The sequence below is a fragment of the Thermobia domestica genome, chromosome 5 (genome assembly GCF_964235325.1).
Source record: "Thermobia domestica chromosome 5, izTheDome1.hap1.1, whole genome shotgun sequence".
NCBI classification, from domain to species: domain Eukaryota; kingdom Metazoa; phylum Arthropoda; class Insecta; order Zygentoma; family Lepismatidae; genus Thermobia; species Thermobia domestica.
In genome coordinates, this window is record NC_137458.1 from 274,177,612 (window position 1) to 274,196,143 (window position 18,532).

Here is an 18,532-nt window from a genome sequence, read left to right on the forward strand (position 1 = left end):
TGACGCAGTTTGCGTCATAGCCCCCCTTTGTGGGCACCCCTGTATAATGCTACCGATGCTAAGAGATGATGCTAGTATCAACGTCTATCAGACTAAAGAAAGGTACGAGCAATGACAACCTATTCTGCAATCGAGAAAGGATTAATCAATGGATAACGCAGAAACAGGCGATCAGCTAATGAGATGTTCGATATAATCCTCAGATACTCTCAATATGACTTACGTAATATCAGTAGCGGTTTCTGACGTAGGGCTACCGGGCTACAGCACGCTTCCTATGTTTGTGTATTTGTGTTAGACTAATTTTAGTTAAAAAAAATTCATCTATTCATTTGTTTAAACTGTTCGTTAATTAACAAAATACAGAACTTTCCCATTACTTCTTTTTCAAGCGTGGAGCGCGAATATCAGCGCCTTCAGCAGTGTGAAAGTTGTACTAACGAACCGAGCGGGCTGTACTGAATGCAGCCCGCTTGAACTATACAAGCCTAGTCAACAAATATATCTCTAGTATGGAACAAAGATCTCAATATGCCTTGTCCATCCTTGTCCACTTTCCTTTTTTTTACACCCAGAATAGCTTCCACCGTGCTGAGTTAGGTTGAGCCCGAAGACATTCTGCGCAAGCGCCAAGTATTCCTCTTTCTCGCTTTCTTCTGCTTACTGGCGGCGCTCGCCGCTCGGTTCTCTCTTTTTTCCTCTATTTTTTTTTTATTTTCTTTAATCCTAAAGGTCCGGGAGCCCAGAATTGTCGGGAGTGTATAATGAATTGAACATTTTTGACACAGATTCAGATCGCGTAGGTCAGGAAGGTTAACTGCCCTTGCCATGCTCTCGATAGAAAAAAGTTTGATCAACAGCATGCTAGATTTCAACTCCAGGATGATAGAAAAGTTTGCCAGCATGAAGAACCGAAGGATGGATATCAAATTCCGCCTTCAGTGGGTAAATACACGTGTATATATATATATATATATATATATATATATATATATATATATATATATATATATATATATATATATATATATATATATAATCTTGTAGCACGCTTTGTTAATGACAGTACGAGTCGCCACTGCGTAATATATCATATAATTTTTAAGTGCTCTGGATCTGTCAGTCATAACTTCCGCCTTACTCTGACAATAATCGGTGTACATACATGATTAATTCATAGAATAACTGCTAATGTTTCAAAGTTAATATAAAATGTTGCATATAGTAAATTTTCAGTTCTCCGCAGAGGTTGAAGGAGGACGGGAGGGTATTTCATCATATAGCATTTTGATCTGTAGAATAGTGATTTGTGGTCCATAGGCGCAATTTTTAGAAAACACTATATATATATATACAGATGGTGATCAGAAAAATGGAAACACCTGTAGTTGGCAACACGTCAGATGTATGGGTTGGCAGTGGTATCGTGGCGCCCGCAGCGCCGGACCGCTGGTAATGGTGTGTTAGGTCGGTCTCCATACTACGTCAGGCGCAGTGGAACAGTAGCGTCCAGGGCTGCAGCAGACGGAGGTAGTGTAAAATGGGAGACCTCTCAGATTTTCAAAGAGGGCAAATTGTTGGTGCGCGGTTATGTGGAGTGAGTGTGACGGCAGTGGCTACTGTGTTAGGTGTGTCGTGTGGGACAGTGTCGAAGGTGATGACGGCCTACACAACACTCGGGAAAACCACATAGGGGAAGCGGAACAGTGGGCGGAAGAAAATTATGAGTGACAGGTCACGCCGGGTATTAAAGCGCATTGTCACGCAGAACCGTCGTGCCACTGCGGAGCAAGTGACGGAGGAACTCAATCAGCACCTCCCCCACCCTGTTTCGACAATCACAGTCCGCCGCGAATTACATGACATGAACTTACGGGGTCGTGTTGCACGGGCCAAACCGCTCATCAAGGACCATAACGCTTTCGCACGCCGCAAATGGTGCCGCGACCATGCAACTTGGACCGTTGAGGACTGGAAGCGTGTGATATGGTCGGATGAGTCATCCTTCACCCTATTCCCAACCACGGGCCGTGTTTATGTGTGGAGAACGCCCAAAGAAGCTTATGATCTGCAGTGTCTCCGCCCAACTGTGAAACATGGCGGCAGCTCGGTGATGGTGTGGGCCGCAATATCATGGTTTTCATTGGGTCCTGTGGTCACACTTAGCGGACGAATCCCTGCCAACGATTATGTCGCAATTTTAGGAGCCACTTGCATCCTATTGTCCGGATGTTGTTCCCGGACAATGACGCCATCTTCCAGGATGATAATGCACCCATTCACACAGCTGGCGTTGTTGCAGCGTGGTTTGAGGAACATCGGGATGAAGTTCAACACCTCCCCTGGCCCGCCCAATCCCCAGATCTCAACATAATTGAACATCTGTGGTCCGTCTTGGAAACACGACTCCGATGACGATTTCCACCTCCATCCTCTCTCACAGAACTGGCCGATGTCCTGCACGAGGAATGGTGTAAAATTCCACTTGCTACCATTCACGACTTCTATGTCTCCATCCCACGTCGCATCAAGGCTGTTCTGAAGGCGAAAGGTGGCCCGACACCATATTAATCTGGTAAGTTGCAATTTCGTTCAGGTGTTTCCATTTTTCTGATCACCATCTATATATATATATATATATATATATATATATATATATATATATATATATGTGTGTGTGTGTGGGTTTGTGTTTGTGTGTGTGTAGAATGATTGTTTTCATTGTGGCAAATTTATATAGTGAAGCATTAACCTTTCCTTTGAACATTTTACTTGTCTACAAGTGTGTTTTTTGAAAAATTTGATATGTTTGACAAATATAGTCACATTACTTTATGGTGACATTTACAAATGTATGCACTGTAATTTAGCCAAAATGATATTTACAGCGAAATATTTTTCTCCAAAGCATAAATCTACTAGATATTAAAAAATTACATTAAGTCATGAAGAATTTAAATTGTCTATTTTCAGCTTCTGGTTTAAATGTCAAACAAACAGACATATCAAAAATACAGAAAAATCGTGTATTTTACAAAGGTATATTAATAATTAATGTATATTTTATAAACAAAATATGATTTAAAAGGAAAATCATGAATTACTTTATTTGATATGTTCTGATAACAATTCAATGTATACAGTACTTAATCTTTTAGGTAATGGTATTCAATGGAGCAGTTTATACGAGGGTCCTTCAAAAGGAGATAAGTTGACCCTTTTAAGTGTAACTGTGATGTTTTGTATTCATATTGCTGTGTATGGGTTTATCACATTTTATATGAGCAATATTCTACCAGGAAAATTTGGAATTGGGAAACCATGGCACTTCTTGATAACAGTAAGTACAACCAAGTACTAGCTATAAAACCGAAAAAATAATATTGTTATTATAAAATGTAATTCGATACCAATTTATGAAAATTCTTTCAACAAATCCGTGGTAACCTTAATAGCTTTCTGTGCTGATTGTATAAAATAAACTAGCAATATATTTATCCGGAAAATTAACGAAAATCTAAGATCTAAAATTCCTGTTTTTCCTTAATTTTCGGGGTCGAAATAGAATTTTCGGGAAAATGGAATATCAATTTTCATGTACATGTGAATACGAATCGAATGACACTCATTTCGTTCCAGTCGTTCACTGGTCTGCATTGCTCAAATGGTCCCACTTTGTATTTTAAACCCCTAATTTCACCCTTAATCATCGGTTCCAGAAGTGGTGCTATTGAACATAGCTCATCGAAATCTACATTTTAAACCCCCCAAAAGAGTTGAAAAATACGGGGCTACGGTAACTCCCTTAAAACCATTTGGAGGTGGGAGCCAAAGCCTATGCCCCCTCCCCCACAACTACAGAAAAGCTCTCCTATGGTTTTGAGTTATTATACAAATAGAAATGCAATTTTTTAGACAACATACATTCACTGCATTTCAATATTTAGATAACCGGCATGTCGAGTCAAAATCATAATAAAACATACCGCCTCTGCTTTTTTCCACTTCGACTACTGCTTATATGTACATTAATTTATACATAACAGCATAGTCTTGTTAAGTAAGAAATATTTTTATTTCTGGGTATACTCTGTAGCGTAAAAAATTTGGTCGCGTGTTAAAACTATATATTTTGTTATTTAGAGAATTAACCATGATAATAGTGACAATGTAGTCTTGATATTTAAACTACGTTCTAAAAAGAAATGGATAAGAATGAAGTAGTGCAGTACAGATTTTATGTATAGGCTTGAAAGATTATCTATAATCATAATAAATGCCGTCTTTAGTTGTAATACTGATGTTTAGCTTAGATATTACCCAGACAGAAAATGCAGGTAGTTTACAGGTGCCTATGAAACACGCATAAACATTCATATTTTTACAGGTACCTGTACATGCGCCTGAAAATGGAACACTTTTAAATGCATGAGACAGGTATCGATTTTTTGCACGATCATTGCATGTTCATTTCACGGAAACAGGTAGTTTTCATGTTGAAATGGTTGCAACCTTGCAACGTGAAAAATCCGTGTAAACAACATGTAGAGAGTGGAAAGACATGTACGTAACCGGCATATTCCATGTAGTTGACATATACGTTACCTCATGAGGATCTGACGACAGCTGTTTTTCATTTGATAAAAATGTAATTGACATATTAAATACAAGTGTTAGCGAATTAGTGGGTGTGTTAGGGAGTATACATGTAAAGTACATCGCATTAAGTACTATACATGTGTCAGGACCTTGCATATGTGCATGACAAACTGGAGACTTGGTGCCTGAATATTACATGTTTCCTACACCTGTAACATTAATGATTCACTCCAATCAACCTTGTTCATTGCATGCACCTGTTTAACCCATTTATTGGCAATCATGATCATTGCATTTTCCGTTTACCTGCACATTGCCTGTACATTACATATTGGTGGGTTCACACTTCGCATGCACACGGAGATAATACAGGCAATGTATTCAGTTGTAATCCCATGTATTATACATGTGTCAGGATCTTGCATAGCGAATGTCAAATTGGTGACTTGTGCCTGAATATTGCATGTCTCCTATGCCTATAACGTGAATGTTTAGCTCCAATCCACCCTGTTCACCACATGTATCTGTTTAATTTATTTATTGGCAATCATGATCATTGCATGTTCCCGTGCACCTGTACATTGCATGTAGGGGAGTTACACAGTTCGCATGTACACGAAAATGATAAATGTAAAATAACATATTCTACATCATGCATTTTCCATGCTATACGCTAATACACGGTATTTACATGTAATGCGAATGTCACACATGTATATTACATGTTGATAAACAGCCACCTTCCTTGTACTTTTCATTCTTACTGTATTACGAATGGTATCAACAATCCATTCAAGGTACTTTAAACGCACATGTTCCCTCCATTTACTTGCATGTGAGTGACTACGTGTACATTGCTTGTTCTCATTTTAATGTACAGGCTCTGTACAACGCGTGTTTCCGTGCAAAATTTCCAACAGAAGTTTAGTACTTTTTCGACATGCATATCACCTGAAGACACTGTGCCTGTAATATTTTCTTTACATGTGTTTTCGCCGAAACAGGCGCCTGTATAATGCCTGTCAAAATCTGACAGGCTTTTACAGGCAATTCCATATACAAAACATTGCATGTTTCCTCAAAAATTTTCCTAATTGTATTGTTGATTCTGTTGTTTACTTGTTACTTTACAAAGTGGTCGTTATTTAGATTGTAATAAAAATCAACAGTACCGTTCTAGAATGTTATCATATTACTAACTAACTAACTAACTCTATGGCCTATGGAACCCGGAGGTTCAATGCCGCGTTCACAAAAGTTCTATAGTTATCATATTACTATAATTCAAAAATATCATAACCAATTTAAACATTCATAACAGAAATTTCATTTATTTATATCAGTTCTCATTTATTAACTATTTTATATTTAAACAATTTTATTAACTATTTTATAACTAAACTATTTTGTTAACTATTTTATATATAAACTATTTATTAACCATTTTATCATTAAATTATTTCATTAACTATTTTATAAAAACTACTTAATAATTAAACTATTTCATAATTAAACCATTTTATTATTAAAGTATTTTATAATTAAACTATTTTATAATTAAACTATTAACTTTTATAAGTAAACTTTTTATTAACTATTTTATATTTAAACTATTTTATAATTAAACTATCTTATATTGAAACTATTTTATAATTAAACTATTTTATATTTAAACTATTTTATAATTAAACTATTTTATATTAAAACTATTTTATATTTAAACTATTTTATATTTAAACTGTTTTATAATTAAAATATTTTATATTTAAACTATTTTATAATTAAACTATTTTATATTTAAACTATGTTATAATTAAACTATTTTATATACAAATTATTTTATAATTAAACTATTTTATAATTAAACTATTTTATAATTAAACTATTTTATATTTAAACTGTTTTATAATTAAACTATTTTACATTTAAACTATTTTATATTTAAACTATTTTATAATTAAATTATTTTATATATAAACTATTTTATAATTAAACTATTTTATTAACTATTTTATAATTAAACAATTTTATGTTTAAACTATTATATAATTAAATTATTTTATAATAAACTTATCTTTTCTTTAACAGATCTCATTGTCCTATGAATGTATATTTAAAGCGATATGGTATTCACTGCATAATATTAGGGTGAAAATTATTTATAAGTTTATGTAAATAAAAATATATATACTGTAATTTCTCTAAAATGATATTTACAGCGAAATATTTCCCCGAAGCATAAATCAACTAGATAATCAAAATTTAAATTAAGTGTAATCAAATTAAATGACGAACAATTTCAATCACGTCTATTTTGAGCTTCTAGTTTAAATGTCAAATCAATATATGATAGTAATCTAATCAAATGCTTATCGTGGAATATTGGATTAGGAATTATTATTATTATTATTATTATTATTATTATTATTATTATTATTATTATTATTATTATTATTATTATTAACTAATGGAAGGTTGATAACTGATTATAGACCTATTTCTATTCTTGATGTAATACCTAAAATTTTTGATCAACTTATTTATAATTATCTTTATAGTTCCGTCGAACACTGTATTATTTCCGAACAGTATGGTTTTCTGAAGGGTAAATCAACTGAACTAAATTAGAATAAATTTTTGACATTGGTTTCTCCAGTTGTTCATAATCGTGGTCAAGTCGATACAATCTATATTGACTTTGTTAAAGCCTTTGACAAAATATCTCATTTTATTCTTCTTAAGAAACTTCATTGCTTTGAAATTCCTAAATCTTTGATACTTTGGTTCGCTTTCTCCTTGTTTGATCGTAAATTTGTAGTTAGATATATGGGTTGCAAGTCATCTGTGTGCAAGATTTCCTCGGGTGTTCCTCAAGGATTCAACTTGGGTCCATTATTATTTTTAATATATGTCAATGATATGGGTAATTATTTTAAATGTTCCTTTTTACTGTACGCAGATGATCTGAAGATATTTTCAGAAATAGTAAGTAATCAGGATCACCTTAAATTACAAGCCGATATTAACTCAGTTTATCAATGGTCCATAGAAAATTTACTTCCCTTGAACATGAACAAAATAAAAATTATATCGTTCTCTAGGAAAACGAATAAATCAGCATAATATTCAAGCTGTTTCAATCAACAAAGACTTGGGTGTTATGATGGATTCTAAGTTACTATTTGATCATCATGTTTCTACCATGGTTTCCAAGGCTAGAAGAAATCTGGGACTCATCAAATGGGTTGCTTGGAATTTTAAAGACATTGCAACATGTAAAATCTTATACTGTGCATATGTTCGTTCCTATTTGGAATTTGCTAGTTTAATTTGGAATCGTAAACTTTTAAGTATCACTCAAGTTTTGGAGTCAGTCCAGATTTCTTTCTTGGCTTGGTTAAAATATAAATTTAAATTACACGATATGACTAATAGTGAGATTCTTGCCAAATTGGATTTACTAGCTCTTGAAGTTAGGCGAAATTTAAGCAAATCAAATTTATTCATGATATAATACACGCTAGAGTAAATTTAATTGAATATTTATATATCAAAGCTCCCCTGTATAATTCTAGGGTTTACCGTTCTATGTTATGTAACAATCAATTGGTTCTCCACTATTTACTATTGTTGACAATATAAATAAAAAACCTCTTAAAATTGATTTTTTGATTCGAATTTTACAATACTCAAAAAACAATATTTGGAATGTTTTATTTAATAAATATACAAAATTCACTATGGTTTGGTGTGTTGTCTATTGAATTTTCATTGTCTTTGCTTTACCTACACTGTTTATATCTGTTTATGTGTATTATTTTATAATCTCTTTGTAATTTATTTTTCATTATGTTCAATATATTTAATTTCTTAATATGTTTTGCTTGATTTAATAGCTATTGAATCGAGGTTATGTTGCAACTTTATTTTATAATTTAGTCTGTATCAAACTTATGTATAAATTTTTTATTTATTTTCAGTTTTTTTGTATTTTGTCGAGATGATTTGATGTATTTTTAATTTGTTTTGTTTTGTTTGTATTTCTCTCGTAATCTTTTATTGTATATTGTTGCACATATGACCATTTTGTCCTCGGCTATGGTCTTTGTCATCATCAATAAATAAATAAATAAATAAATAAATAAATAAATAAATAAATTATTATTATTATTATTGTTATTATTATTATTATTATTATTATTATTAATATTATTATTATTATTATTGTATTATAGAATTCTTCTCAGACAACTAAAAATTTAGTCTTTTTTACATAAGGAATTGAAAAGGGCTATCAAATAAATATATACTAAATTAGCATTATCTAGAAAAAATAAAACAGAGGGAGAAATCTGACGGACCTAATTTAATACTCGTAACTAAAAGTTAAAATTTCAAATCACAGCTACAGTTGTCGATGATTGTTGGTAGTGATACCAAATATAAGTGGAAACAATATGCTATTCAAAAGCTTTCATCGAACAATGGAACTTCGAGGAATGGTCCAACTGAAGGTACAAATGACTACAAATCAGTTCTGCTTCTTTGTACTTATGTGAGTTGAACATAATAACTACTTCATAGTAAACAGTCATTTCTGGAAGGTATCAGCTCGATATTAAAGGTTTACCTTTATGATAGATCTAGCTTTCCATAATTTTCAGTTTTCTTACAACTGTCTTTATTTCGGAACACCAGAATGATTAACTGTCAATATTTATGGACGAAAAATTTGAGCAAGTTTGGATAGAGAGGGAACGCGTTTTTTTCTTCTTTTTTTTCATAAAACAAAATTGACAGTCAATCGTCCTAGGGTTTCGAAATTTGGGTTCTGTGTAGCAAAATACATCGAATTCATACCCTGGGGTCCGCTGCACAGAACATTTTTTGCATGTTTATATTATATGTATTATTCCTATCCAAAATTGTTCAAGTTTTACGCACGTAAAAGAATTGGCACGGTAAATCGTCGTAAGGTTCCGAAATTTGAATTCTGTGCAACAAAATATATCGAATCCATACCCTGGGGTCCGCTGCACAGAACATTTTTTTGTGTTTATATTACATGTATTATTCCTATCCAAAATTGTTCAAGTTTTACGCACGTAAAAGAAATTGGCACGGTAAATCGTCGTAAGGTTCCGAAATTTGGATTCTGTGCAACAAAATATATCGAATCCATACCCTGGGGTTCGCTGCGCAGAACATTTTTTTTGTATGTTTATATTACATATATTATTCCTATCCAAAATTGTTCAAGTTTTACGCACGTAAAAGAAATTGGCACGGTAAATCGTCGTAAGGTTCGGAAATTTGAATTCTGTGCAACAAAATATATCGAATCCATACCCTGGGGTCCGCTGCACAGAACATTTTTTTGTGTTTATATTACATGTATTATTCCTATCCAAAATTGTTCAAGTTTTACGCACGTAAAAGAAATTGGCACGGTAAATCGTCGTAAGGTTCCGAAATTTGAATTCTGTGCAACAAAATATATCGAATCCATACCCTGGGGTCCGCTGCACAGAACATTTTTTTGTGTTTATATTACATGTATTATTCCTATCCAAAATTGTTCAAGTTTTACGCACGTAAAAGAAATTGGCACGGTAAATCGTCGTAAGGTTCCGAAATTTGAATTCTGTGCAACAAAATATATCGAATCCATACCCTGGGGTCCGCTGCACAGAACATTTTTTTGTGTTTATATTACATGTATTATTCCTATCCAAAATTGTTCAAGTTTTACGCACGTAAAAGAAATTGGCACGGTAAATCGTCGTAAGGTTCCGAAATTTGGATTCTGTGCAACAAAATATATCGAATCCATACCCTGGGGTCCGCTGCACAGAACATTTTTTTGTGTTTATATTATATGTATTATTCCTATCCAAAATTGTTCAAGTTTTACGCACGTAAAAGAATTTGGCATGGTAAATCGTCGTAAGGTTCCGAAGTTTGGATTCTGTGCAACAAAATATATCGAATCCATACCCTGGGGTCCGCTGCACAGAACATTTTTTTGTGTTTATATTATATGTATTATTCCTATCCAAAATTGTTCAAGTTTTACGCACGTAAAAGAAATTGGCACGGTAAATCGTCGTAAGGTTCCGAAATTTGAATTCTGTGCAACAAAATATATCGAATCCATACCCTGGGGTCCGCTGCACAGAACATTTTTTTGTGTTTATATTACATGTATTATTCCTATCCAAAATTGTTCAAGTTTTACGCACGTAAAAGAAATTGGCACGGTAAATCGTCGTAAGGTTCCGAAATTTGAATTCTGTGCAACAAAATATATCGAATCCATACCCTGGGGTCCGCTGCACAGAACATTTTTTTTTGTGTTTATATTATATGTATTATTCCTATCCAAAATTGTTCAAGTTTTACGCACCTAAAAGAAATTGGCACGGTAAATCGTCGTAAGGTTCCGAAATTTGGATTCTGTGCAACAAAATATATCGAATCCATACCCTGGGGTCCGCTGCACAGAACATTTTTTTGTATGTTTATATTACATGTATTATTCCTATCCAAAATTGTTCAAGTTTTACGCACGTAAAAGAAATTGGCACGGTAAATCGTCGTAAGGTTCCGAAATTTGGATTCTGTGCAACAAAATATATCGAATCCATACCCTGGGGTCCGCTGCACAGAACATTTTTTTGTGTTTATATTACATGTATTATTCCTATCCAAAATTGTTCAAGTTTTACGCACGTAAAAGAAATTGGCACGGTAAATCGTCGTAAGGTTCCGAAATTTGAATTCTGTGCAACAAAATATATCGAATCCATACCCTGGGGTCCGCTGCACAGAACATTTTTTTGTGTTTATATTACATGTATTATTCCTATCCAAAATTGTTCAAGTTTTACGCACGTAAAAGAAATTGGCACGGTAAATCGTCGTAAGGTTCCGAAATTTGGATTCTGTGCAACAAAATATATCGAATCCATACCCTGGGGTTCGCTGCACAGAACATTTTTTTGTATGTTTATATTACATGTATTATTCCTATCCAAAATTGTTCAAGTTTTACGCACGTAAAAGAAATTGGCACGGTAAATCGTCGTAAGGTTCCGAAATTTGAATTCTGTGCAACAAAATATATCGAATCCATACCCTGGGGTCCGCTGCACAGAACATTTTTTTGTGTTTATATTACATGTATTATTCCTATCCAAAATTGTTCAAGTTTTACGCACGTAAAAGAAATTGGCACGGTAAATCGTCGTAAGGTTCCGAAATTTGGATTCTGTGCAACAAAATATATCGAATCCATACCCTGGGGTCCGCTGCACAGAACATTTTTTTGTGTTTATATTACATGTATTATTCCTATCCAAAATTGTTCAAGTTTTACGCACGTAAAAGAAATTGGCACGGTAAATCGTCGTAAGGTTCCGAAATTTGAATTCTGTGCAACAAAATATATCGAATCCATACCCTGGGGTCCGCTGCACAGAACATTTTTTTGTGTTTATATTACATGTATTATTCCTATCCAAAATTATTCAAGTTTTACGCACGTAAAAGAAATTGGCACGGTAAATCGTCGTAAGGTTCCGAAATTTGGATTCTGTGCAACAAAATATATCGAATCCATACCCTGGGGTCCGCTGCACAGAACATTTTTTTGTGTTTATATTACATGTATTATTCCTATCCAAAATTGTTCAAGTTTTACGCACGTAAAAGAAATTGGCACGGTAAATCGTCGTAAGGTTCCGAAATTTGAATTCTGTGCAACAAAATATATCGAATCCATACCCTGGGGTCCGCTGCACAGAACATTTTTTTGTGTTTATATTACATGTATTATTCCTATCCAAAATTGTTCAAGTTTTACGCACGTAAAAGAAATTGGCACGGTAAATCGTCGTAAGGTTCCGAAATTTGAATTCTGTGCAACAAAATATATCGAATCCATACCCTGGGGTCCGCTGCACAGAACATTTTTTTGTGTTTATATTACATGTATTATTCCTATCCAAAATTGTTCAAGTTTTACGCACGTAAAAGAAATTGGCACGGTAAATCGTCGTAAGGTTCCGAAATTTGAATTCTGTGCAACAAAATATATCGAATCCATACCCTGGGGTCCGCTGCACAGAACATTTTTTTGTGTTTATATTATATGTATTATTCCTATCCAAAATTGTTCAAGTTTTACGCACGTAAAAGAATTTGGCACGGTAAATCGTCGTAAGGTTCCGAAATTTGGATTCTGTGCAACAAAATATATCGAATCCATACCCTGGGGTCCGCTGCACAGAACATTTTTTTGTATGTTTATATTACATGTATTATTCCTATCCAAAATTGTTCAAGTTTTACGCACGTAAAAGAAATTGGCACGGTAAATCGTCGTAAGGTTCCGAAATTTGAATTCTGTGCAACAAAATATATCGAATCCATACCCTGGGGTCCGCTGCACAGAACATTTTTTTGTGTTTATATTACATGTATTATTCCTATCCAAAATTGTTCAAGTTTTACGCACGTAAAAGAAATTGGCACGGTAAATCGTCGTAAGGTTCCGAAATTTGAATTCTGTGCAACAAAATATATCGAATCCATACCCTGGGGTCCGCTGCACAGAACATTTTTTTGTGTTTATATTACATGTATTATTCCTATCCAAAATTGTTCAAGTTTTACGCACGTAAAAGAAATTGGCACGGTAAATCGTCGTAAGGTTCCGAAATTTGGATTCTGTGCAACAAAATATATCGAATCCATACCCTGGGGTCCGCTGCACAGAACATTTTTTTGTGTTTATATTACATGTATTATTCCTATCCAAAATTGTTCAAGTTTTACGCACGTAAAAGAAATTGGCACGGTAAATCGTCGTAAGGTTCCGAAATTTGAATTCTGTGCAACGAAATATATCGAATCCATACCCTGGGGTGGTCCGCTGAACAGAAGTTTTGTTTTTCTGTGTGACTGTGTTACTTGTGTATCCTCCCTATCCAAAATCGCTCAAGTTTTTCGCCCATAAAAAGGAATTGACACGGTCAATCTTCCTAGGGTTTCGAAATTTGGGTTTTGTGTAACAAAATACATCGAATTGATACTCTGGGGTCCGGTGCACAGAAATTTTATTCTTTTGTGTGACTGTGTTATTAATACACCTGCTTTAAACTTTCATAATGTTGAAAGTTATCAAACCATTACAATAACAAGAAACGATAATAAAACAATTAATTATGTAGAAATTGCTACTTTTCTCGGGGTTAATATACCTAACAAATTCAACTGAGACCACATAGAACGTGTAGGAAGTAAGTTAAGTCTAAATGTCTTATGCAGTTAAATGTATAAGAAATGTAAAACAAGCTAAGTGCATATATTACTCAAAGTTTCATTCTATAATAAAATATGGATTAATGTTCTGAGGAGGTATCCTAAAAGTTTTGTCATCTTGAGGCTACAAAAAAAAGTAGTAAGGATATTAGCAGGAATAATATGAAACTTACCTTGCAGAAATATTTTTTTTAAAAAAAACTTGAAACAATTACTCTTCCCTCAATGTATTTGTTTAAACATTAATATGAAAAAAAATATAGTACTGAATTTTTTGTTACCAAAGACATGCACAGACATAACACAAGAAGTAAAGAAGACATTCACTTGCATACACACAGAGCAAACATATATAAAATCAGTTACTCACAAAGATACTCTATTGTACAATTTATTTCCATCGTGTATAAACAGTCAGATATTTGTAAACAACTGTAGGAGCAAACTTTAAATTTACTTAATAAAACAATAAACTTAATAAAATGTAATAAGGCTTAATAAACTTAATAAAACAATGCTTTTACTCTGTTGAAGAATATGTTCAAAATAGTTCGTATGCTTAAAATTAAGTGTATAATAAGGTAAATTAGTGAATTTAGAATAATCCATATATAATAGAATATATGCGAGAAAAGACGAAAATATAAAGATCTGCTCGATAGATAGATGTGCGTGCACGTAGCCATTGAATCGAGCGGCATTTGGGGCCTCGAAGGGTTCAATTTCATCAAAGAAGTAGGTCAACGTATTGCACACCTTACTGGTGACAAGCGGGCTACTACTTTTCTGATACAACGTATCAGCATAGCAGTTCAGTGAGGAAATGTGGCTTCCATTTTAGGTACATTAACTCCTGGAAAATTATTAGAAGAAGTTTTCCTTTTATAACTAACTGTTACTGTTTATCTTTCTAATGAATAAATATTTGTAAAAAAATTTTAAACTTATAATATATAACAAAAAAATTGTTAATTGTTAATTGTTAAATATTGTGATTTGAAAATGTCTCGGTGCAATAAATAATTGTATATTTAATATATATTTATGTGTATATTTAAAACTGACATGTCCAATTTTGTTGTACGATGATGAACGGATGTAATAAATTATGATAATACTCTTACTAGTATTATGAATCTATCTTTTAAATGAGTAAATACACATATATCACGTTCAGAGCACAATGAAATTACGTTCAATTTTGATCATTAACCCTTTTAGGATTTTTGGTAACTTTTGTTACCATGGCGTAGTATCGTCTTTGACCGCTTATTTAGGTGCTATAACAGGTATTTAAGCCGGTTTAGTTATTAGTCAAGTCAAAAATAGACCAAAGAACACCCCAGATATTTTTTGGAACCGGGTGGTCAACTTGGCAGCTCCAATTGAGGGCGGAGGGGCGTGACTTTTTTATTTTTTCTTAAGGCAAATTTCAAAAAAAAATTCACGCCTTTAGTTTTCATGATAGCAGATTAGAACTTTGCATACAGATTGTGTGTACCTTTGGATATTTCTCAATTCTTTCTGAGATCCCTGCGTGAAACTGTGCCCGGGCCCGTGGGCTCAAGTGTTCCAAGGGGGTGATTTTTTTTTTTTTTAGAAACTTTCCCGGTTTTTGCCGACTTTTCCGGTTCAGATGTACGATTTGGACATGTGAGTAATATCGTTAGAAAGAGCCTGTTATACTGAAGAAAATAACGTTTGAACCATGACTCTAGGCCAAGTAGTAATGACGCAGTAAAGTTTTATATATAGAGAGAGCCTAAACTCAAACTTTCAACATTTTTTCCGCCCTTTGTTTCCAAGATACAAGATTGAAATTTTTCACACGGATTATGTTTATAGCAACGTATTTTTAGAAAAAAAAATCAGATCTCTACGTCAACCCAGGCCAGAGGGGCAAAATGTTTTAGGGATTTTCGAAAAAAAACCTCGTGTTCTTCCCTAATTTTCTGGTTCAGGTGTATGATACGGACAAGTGAGTGGTACCGTTGGAAAGGGCTTGTTATACTGAAGAAATGACGTTTGAACCATGACTTTAGGTCAAATAGGAATGATGCAGTACATTTTTGAAGTATTTATATAGATATAAATGTATATGCATATGTGAAAAAAAGTGGGTCACCTTCAGACTTTCAAAAATTTCTCCCGACGTCAGCTTTCAAGATACAAGAATGAAATTTTGCACACGTATTATGTACATAACAGTGTATTTTTAAAAAATCAGATCCCTACGTGAAGTCAAGCCTGGGTTAGAGGGGAACAAAAATTTCTAAAAAAAATTTTTTTTCGAAAAATCTCGATTTTTTTTTTCATTTTCCCATTTGTGGTATATAATACGGATAAGCGAGTAGTACCGTTGCAAAGCATTGTCTATCCTGAGAAAAATGAGGTATAAATCATGATCCTACAATAAGTAGTAAGGAAGCAGTAGCTGTTTTAGTGAAAGTCTAAAATTTACCTCAAGAAGTGGAAATCCTAAAATGGTTAAGGACATATTTCCTCTTTAAGATCTCTGTCTAAGGCTCCTTTTAGAGCTTAAAAGATTTATGTCCAACCATTGTAAATAACTGTTATAATGTAAAAAACAGTGTAAACTTTTTCCATGTACAATCTTTGTACCTCTTTTTCTCACAACTTTGCTAATGTGGCTTGATTCTGTTATGCTCTAAATGCCCCACTTTTTTAAATGTTAACTTTTTATAATTTTAGGGCATGTGCTCCAGAAAAGAGAAAATAGATGAAAGCGATCGACCGAAAGGAATCAAAGTATGCCACCACATAGAAGACGTACCTAGCACTGTGAAAATAGCTATAAAGATAAGAGGTCTCAGGAAGGAATTCCGGGATGTTGTGGCAGTAGAAAATCTGTCAATGAATATATATAAGAACGAGATTACAGTTATGTTGGGTCATAATGGTTCTGGGAAGACAACCACTCTGAACATGATTACAGGTAAATACCAAGATATAAGGTGATGTAATTTTGCAAAATAATCTCTATTTAAATAGCAGATTCATTATCGCAACCCATCTTGCATCCAATGTTACTAGTGCTATAATCTGCGCACAAACAAAACCAACCTTTCCTGTTAAAACCGAAGATCTATAGGTAACATTATTTAAGGCAAGAATATATCAATCTTCTTGAATCTCCTGGTAATAACGTGCCTGTGGCTATTCCATTTGTGTTAAAATTTGATTCATTTGCAACCCATATGTTGTCCTACTACTTTTTTCAAAGTTTTAATACTGAAAAAAAAAGTTGGTTTAGTTTGTAAGGAGTATATTAATATATCTAAACATGTTATGAGAAAGAAAGCTTTTCACTATATTTTTCCCTAATTTGATTGGGTCTCATCAGGTGGTCGAAAAGCAAGCGTCATAAAGAAGTAAAACATGGGTAAGTGGGGGAAGAAGCTGAAGAAATAAGGGAACTCTTATGTAAGTATCAGGCTACGGGGAATAAGAAAAATAAAAGCAGCTGTTTTTATTTCATTACTGTTGTGTTTGATTTACTCGGAACCGTACAAAACTGTTGCATCTTTTCAGAAATGAATGGCGGGCAGAATGACTCAGTGTTAAAGTGCTCCTTCTGGTGCTAGATGTCACTGCTTTGATTCCAAGTCATGCGTTTGTGGTGGACAACATCGTCCGTGTTTCCTCGGGTTTCTCCTGTTTTCTCCCATTTACCCATTCCATTAATTTTTCATAATCGTTCACGTCCGTTAGTCATTCATCTCGTTTAGGATAAAGGGCATAACACTAAGACGTTAAACGAAAAAAAATTATTTTATTTCATTTTTCAAGAAAAACAAAAATAAATTCAGTTTATTTCTCATTGCCTCCAATCTTCCAGTGACGTATTCTGGTCTCTCTGTACGTAATTTTTATCTTTATTGTAATAATCTTATGAAAGCCGATAGGATTACAGAAGATCTTGAGAAGACATTCTTTTCTCTAAGTTTTTTTTCCTTCATTAAAACAGTAGAATATAGTGTCAACTAAGTTTATATGTTGGAATTAGTGCTAGGCTTAGATTAAAATTCATCTATTTATATGCTCATGATTTGTATAGTAAACGTTGTAAGTTCGCCATGTTTTAACTTCCACTGTACACTTACACTTATGGCGATTCTGTGTTGTCTTTAAGTTAACCACATGACGTTAAACATTATCTATGATACTAACTCGGCCAACTGAGACAGTTTCTGGAGGTGTTGAATAATAAAATGGTTATTCACCACCACAATAACCCGGAGACCTCAGTTCCTTTATCACTCGTTCATTTTTAACAAACTTAAAAAGTTCGTTACTGAATTCTCTATGTCTGTCTGTGGGTGTGTGTTATTTGCAAATTTTTTTAAGTTTAAGCCTTTCATTTAATAAAGCATCAAAAACTATCTAAAGAAGTGATGGAATATTTCGCGTTACTCTTACCGTTCCCGAGATATTGGCAAAAAAAAGTTAGGATTTCGGGAGATTTAAGGAGGACTGTAAGTCATAGACAGATGATATTTTGCGATTTTTTTAATTTTGAGTCCTCCATTTCGATCATGTGTCTTCGTAAAACAACGTATCGTAGAACGTCTTAACAGAACTTTTAAAC

At 33.5% G+C, this 18,532-nt stretch overlaps 1 protein-coding gene across 2 annotated transcripts in view; it reads left to right on the forward strand.

The window, feature by feature from the left end:
• LOC145686627 (phospholipid-transporting ATPase ABCA3-like) overlaps positions 1 to 18,532 on the forward strand; it is a 252,882-nt gene that overhangs the window by 113,908 nt on the left and 120,442 nt on the right. For both annotated transcript variants that reach the window (XM_081760095.1, XM_081760094.1), the window contains exons 7-8: positions 3,159 to 3,340; positions 16,636 to 16,879. In XM_081760095.1, the coding sequence (XP_081616221.1) occupies positions 3,159 to 3,340; positions 16,636 to 16,879 (426 nt within the window). The remainder of the gene's footprint in view (positions 1 to 3,158; positions 3,341 to 16,635; positions 16,880 to 18,532) is intronic.